Source organism: Priapulus caudatus, unplaced genomic scaffold (genome assembly GCF_000485595.1).
Source record: "Priapulus caudatus unplaced genomic scaffold, Priapulus_caudatus-5.0.1 Scaffold756, whole genome shotgun sequence".
Classification (NCBI taxonomy): Eukaryota; Metazoa; Priapulida; class Priapulimorpha; order Priapulimorphida; family Priapulidae; genus Priapulus; species Priapulus caudatus.
In genome coordinates this window covers 5,385-11,639 of record NW_014577817.1, presented here as the reverse complement: position 1 = coordinate 11,639, position 6,255 = coordinate 5,385, and the positions used below count along the sequence as shown (strand labels likewise).

Genomic DNA, 6,255 nt, shown 5'->3' with positions numbered 1-6,255 from the left:
TAAACCATATTTAACGGCACATTCCACGTTCTTTAGTGGCAAACGCTTGGGCAACACTGCCCCGAACCCCGCCCGAAATTCGGCTAACGTAAAAACTAAATCGAACTACCTGCTTAAACACTTAATCGAACGGATGAAACAGTCGCGATAATTCCAGTAAGGTTGGACAGTAGCCACGTCTCGAGTGTCCACGCGAGGGCAACACAGCCCGGAAGGCGGCGCGGAACTGACTGTTCTTTGAAGCACATATGAAAAAGTTCATGAAAGAGTTGGAGTCTGCCATGATACAGCCGAAGCCTGTGGCCACTCCGAGCGTGTCGTGGTAGACGTCGGCGACGCTCAGCAGCATCAGGAAGAGGTACAGAGTCCAGCAGGCGACGAAGGCGCCAACGACTATGCCAAACGTCTTGGCAAGCTTCAGATGCTTGGCGAGCTCGGCAGAGAAGGATTTTCCGGTCGCTCTTGCCTCCTGCGAACCGCTGCTGCTCGGTTCCTGGTGGATCTGCCGCTGGTGGTGCTTGGCAATCATCATTATGTATGCGTAGATGGAGACGAGGGCGGCGCCACACGTCATAATAAGTACCGAGGTTAAGATGACAGATATTCTACTCGAAAGGATGTCATAGACGCATGGTAGATCCGGCTGCCAGCGGTTGCCAACGGACGTAATCACGCTTATGGCCAAGGCAATGCCCCAAACAAGGACTACCATTAACAAGATAACGCGCGGTGTGACGATCTGGTAGTAGTGTAGAGGTCGCGATATTGCAATGTACCTGTCTACCTAGAGGGCGATGAGAGCATTTGTTGATGCGACGGCCGAAAGCGTAAGCACACTGATGTGTCCAATGCATATGAGCTTTGGTGTGAATTTGAGTAGAAAGGTCATTGGTGCGATGAGGATTCCACGGACGCCAAAGATAAAATCAGCGACAGCCAAGTTTGCGATTAGCTTGTGTGCTGGCTCCTGCAGGTGTGATGTCCTTGTCACAGCCAAGATGACGAGAAGATTAACAAGTATATTGAGCATGTCGATACGAATCAGCAGGTAAGCGATCCACGCCTGAATCGCTTTAACCGTTCTCTGTTCAATATCCGACTCCATGCAGCCGATCTAGCTCCCATTCTCGGACACTGACCTGGAGATGTTGCACAGTAAACTATTAGCTGTCGCCATGATGCAGAAATGAATCTCACCACGCCAGCTCTGTAACACTATAATGATGTGTCACGACACACACTGACGATTCAAATAATATTGACGTATATTATAGGTAGTAGTGTCCCCCCTTCTTTCTCTCTCTCTCTCTCTCTCTCTCTCTCTATCTCTCTCTCTCTCTTTCTCTCTCTCTCTCTTCCTCCTCTCGCTCTCTCCCAATAATTGCAATTCCGAACTTTATTTTCCTTGCAGTATTATCTCGATACGAGTTACATAAATAAATGTCGTGCTATTATATTACTTAAAGCCGCACTATGCGCATCCAAACGCTAATTTCTCCAGTACTAGACTAGTAAATACTTTGTTTCATGCATAATCACACTAACTTATGACAAAATAAACTCTAGTTCCTCCCATTTCACTGCGCGTTCTTTTTTAAAACGCATTTGAAAATACATCCAATGTTGTTCAAATTCCCCGATGTTGTTGACATTTTCGAGTTGCCCTGCCAAGCAACCGCACAGCGGTACTGCGGTACAGCGGTACGGCTGTAGCAAAGATAAAAACATGTGACGTCACCTAACCGCTTCGAGGCTAAATTGTTTGGCAAACAAGTCGGCGTTAGCGCCAGAATGCCAGTTTTCTCACCTCTTTCTTGTGGGTTTTAAGCAAACGCGCAGTGAAATGGGAGGAACTAGAGTTTATTTTCTAATAAGGTAGTGTGATTATGCATGACACGAAGTATTCGTTAGTCTAGTACTGAAGAAATTAGCGTTTGGATGCGCATAGTGCGGCTTTAACTGTAAGAATTTCTATAGGAACGTTTCGTTCATTTCCTGAATTGTATAACTAGCGTGATGCGGGGTATTGTTGTACCTACTTACGAGGACGTATCGTGTGAAACTACTAGCCACATTGCCACATCCAATGAAAGGGACATTAGCAGTTGGCGCGTGCACAGCTTAGACTGTCCCCAGCTGTCAACCCTCCGCCACGAGAAAGCATGAATCTTGGCAATAGTCGTCACTAATATGAAACTCGGTGGCAAGCTATGCGATATAGATATTTTCCGATATGGAAGTATTCGCAAAACTCACTGAGAAGATTTTAAACCATATTTAACGGCACATTCCACGTTCTTTAGTGGCAAACGCTTGGGCAACACTGCCCCGAACCCCGCCCGAAATTCGGCTAACGTAAAAACTAAATCGAACTACCTGCTTAAACACTTAATCGAACGGATGAAACAGTCGCGATAATTCCAGTAAGGTTGGACAGTAGACACGTCTCGAGTGTCCACGCGAGGGCAACACAGCCCGGAAGGCGGCGCGGAACTGACTGTTCTTTGAAGCATATATGAAAAAGTTCATGAAAGAGTTGGTGTCTGCCATCATATAGCCAAAGCCTGTCGCCACGCCGAGCGTGTCGTGGTAGACGTCGGGGACGCTCAGCAGCATCAGGATAAAGTGCGGAGTCCAGCAGACGCCGAAGGCGCCGACGACGATGCCAAACGTCTTGGCAAGCTTCAGATGCTTGGCGAGCTCGGCAGAGAAGGATTTTCCGGTCGCTCCTGCCTCCTGTGAACCGCTGTTGCTCGGTTTCTGGTGGATCTGCCGCTGGTGGTGCTTGGCAATCATCATCATGTATGCGTAGATAAAGGCGATGGCGATGACACACATAACAGTAAAAACCGAGCCAGAGATGACAGCTCTTTTACTCGAAACGATGTCATAGATGCATAGTTGATCCGGCTGCCAGCGGTTGCCAATGAGACTTGACACGCTTAAGAAGACGGCAAAGCTCCAAGCCAAGACTACCATTAACAAAATAACGCGCGGTGTGACGATCTGGTAGTAGTGTAGCGGTCGCAATATTGCAATGTACTTGTCTACGTTGATTGCAATGAGAGAGTTTGTTGATGCGAGTGCCAAGAGCGTAACGACAGCGCAATATCCAAAGCATATGATCTTTGGCGGGAATTCGATTAAAAAGGTCATTGGTGCGATGAAGACTATTCGGACGCATATAATAAAATCAGCGACAGCCAAGTTTGCGATCAGCTTGGGTGCCGGCTCCTGCAGGTGTGATGTCCGTGTCACAGCCACGATAACGAAAAGATTAGCAAATATGCTGATCAGGTTGATAGGAATCAGCAGGTAAGCGATCCACGCCTGAATCGCTTTAACCGTTCCCTGTTCAATATCCGACTCCATGCAGCCGATACAGCTCCCATTCTCGGACACGGACCCGGAGATGTTGCAGAGTGAACCATTTGCTGTCGCCATGATGCAGAAATAAATCTCACCACGCCAGCTTCGTATCACTAATGGCGTGCCTCTGCCGCTTCGCGTTACAGTTATGCATTTTATACGTAATAATGTCGACTTCTCGCCTCTCCCTCTCAGCAATTCTATTTTTGAACATCCACAGAAAGCTCCGTAACACTACTCGCATGACTGTGTGTGTGTGTGTGTGTGTGTGTGTGTGTGTGTGTGTGTGTGTGTGTGTGTGTGTGTGAGATGTCCGTGTCACAGCCAAGATGACGAGAAGATTAGCAAGTATGTTGAGAATGTTGACAGGAATCAGCATGTAAGCGATCCACGCCTGAATTGCTGGGACTGCGCCCTGTTCAATATCCGACTCCATGCAGCCGATCCAGCTTCCATTCTCGGACACGGACCCGGAGATGTTGCACAGTGAACCATTAGCTGTCGCCATGATGCAGAAATGAATCTTACCACGCCAGCTCTGTAACACTAATGGCGTGCCTCTGCCGCTTCGCATTAATTTTATGTCTTTTATACGTAATAATGTCTCCCCATCGCCCTCTCAGCAATTCTATTTCTGAACTATAATTTTATCTCGTAGCGTTGTCACGATACTATGCTACATAATTAAATATACATAATTTACTATATTACATCGTTGAGCCCTTAGATTCTCCACAGACACGCGTCATTCGTGCTCACGAATCATTTAACTAGCGTGATGCGGGGTATTGTTGTACCTAATTACTTGGACGTACCGGATGAAGATATCAGTCGCACTGCCCCACCCAATGAAAGGGACATTTGCAGCTGGCGCGTGCACAGCTTAGACTGTCCCCAGCTGTCAACCCTCCGCCACGAGAAAGCATGAATCGTGGCAATAGCCTTCACTAATATGAAACCTGGTGGCAATCTATGCGATGTATACATTTTCCTCATTTAAGTAAGCTTCGCAACATGAATAGAAAGTAAGTTTGATACATTTCTGCGCCAATTGATTTTACGCTAACGAAGTATACGTAAAACTCTCTGAGAAGATTGTAAACCATATTTAACGGCACATTCCACGTTCTTTAGTGGCAAACGCTTGGGCAACACTGCCCCGAACCCCGCCCGAAATTCGGCTAACGTAAAAACTAAATCGAACTACCTGCTTAAACACTTAATCGAACGGATGAAACAGTCGCGATAATTCCAGTAAGGTTGGACAGTAGACACGTCTCGAGTGTCCACGCGAGGGCAACACAGCCCGGAAGGCGGCGCGGAACTGACTGCTCTTTGAAGCATATATGAAAAAGTTCATGAAAGAGTTGGAGTCTGCCATGATACAGCCGAAGCCTGTCGCCACTCCGAGCGTGTCGTGGTAGACGTCGGCGACGCTCAGCAGCATCAGGAAGAGGTACAGAGTCCAGCAGGCGACGAAGGCGCCAACGACTATGCCAAACGTCTTGGCAAGCTTCAGATGCTTGGCGAGCTCGGCAGAGAAGGATTTTCCGGTCGCTCTTGCCTCCTGCGAACCGCTGCTGCTCGGTTCCTGGTGGATCTGCCGCTGGTGGTGCTTGGCAATCATCATTTTGTATGCGTAGATGGAGACGAGGGCGGCGCCACACGTCATAATAAGTACCGAGGTTAAGATAACAGATATTCTACTCGAAACGATGTCATAGACGCATGGTAGATCCGGCTGCCAGCGGTTGCCAACTGACGTAATCACGCTTATGGCCAAGGCAATGCCCCAAACAAGGACTACCATTAACAAGATAACGCGCGGTGTGACGATCTGGTAGTAGTGTAGAGGTCGCGATATTGCAATGTACCTGTCTACCTAGAGGGCGATGAGAGCATTTGTTGATGCGACGGCCGAGAGCGTAAGCACACTGATGTGTCCAATGCATATGAGCTTTGGTGTGAATTTGAGTAGACACGTATTAGTCCTCGCTACCGCTCGGTCACTATACTTTCCCTCAGCAACACTATGAGAGCATAATGCCCTCAACAACAGGCATTAATATATAAATAAATATATATATATATATTCACTTCATCGTTGACCTTGCTGGTAACAACAGGGTTTCGCTAAAGCTAGCTATCTACTCGTGTAGGCTGCTGTTGAGGCTACAGTGGTAGACGGGTAGATGATTGCTACTGGGGGGGAGGGGGAAAAGTCGTGGAAGCAGGGAAGAGAAAATAGACACGGGGAAATAACGGGTGCAGAGCGGAATAATACGATACTACAATTATATTGTATATTTTCCCAGTAAAGCAGCGTACGCGTTACAATTGTTTTCGATTGTCTTAGTAATTCTATTGACTTTTTTGTTTACAATTGTCTATTTGCATCGTTAACGTACTAGTGTGAACAATTAGCCTACAGGTTTTTTCCACTGACCGACACATAGAGTGCGATCGCGTTGCAGGGACAGTTCGGCCTAAGTACTCCTGCGACTGCCGGAGACGTGTCTGGGGTCCATACCTATGTGTCCCGGTACCTATGTGTCCTGGTACCTATGTGTCCCGATACCTATGTTTCCCGGTACCTATGTGTGCCGCTACTTATGTGTCCCAGTACCCAGGTACCTATGTGTCCCGGTACCTATGTGTCCCGGTACCTATGTGTCCCGATACCTATGTTTCCCGGTACCTATGTGTGCCGCTACTTATGTGTCCCAGTACCCAGGTACCTATGTTTCCCGGTACCTATGTGTCCCGCTACTTATGTGTCCCAGTACCCAGGTACCTATGTTTCCCGGTACCTATGTGTCCCGGTACCTTTGTGTCCCAGTACCCAGGTACCTATGTTTCCCGGTACCTATGTGTCCCGGTACCTTT

At 47.8% G+C, this 6,255-nt stretch overlaps 2 protein-coding genes across 2 annotated transcripts; both read right to left on the bottom strand.

The window, feature by feature from the left end:
* Window positions 1–121: 121 nt before the first annotated feature.
* LOC106813326 (lysophosphatidic acid receptor 1-like) lies at window positions 122–712 on the bottom strand. Its single transcript, XM_014817449.1, has one exon. The coding sequence runs from the start codon at window positions 710–712 to the stop codon at window positions 122–124; it is 591 nt and encodes a 196-aa protein (XP_014672935.1).
* A 1,676-nt stretch (window positions 713–2,388) lies between these two features.
* On the bottom strand, window positions 2,389–3,444 carry LOC106813325 (5-hydroxytryptamine receptor-like). Its single transcript, XM_014817448.1, has one exon. The coding sequence runs from the start codon at window positions 3,442–3,444 to the stop codon at window positions 2,389–2,391; it is 1,056 nt and encodes a 351-aa protein (XP_014672934.1).
* Between the last annotated feature and the right edge of the window lie 2,811 nt (window positions 3,445–6,255).

Excerpts from the sequence above, each read along its gene's own strand:
- LOC106813325 (XM_014817448.1), bottom strand. The coding sequence starts at position 3,444 with ATGGCGACAGCAAATGGTTCACTCTGCAACATCTCCGGGTCCGTGTCC.
- LOC106813326 (XM_014817449.1), bottom strand. The coding sequence starts at position 712 with ATGGTAGTCCTTGTTTGGGGCATTGCCTTGGCCATAAGCGTGATTACG.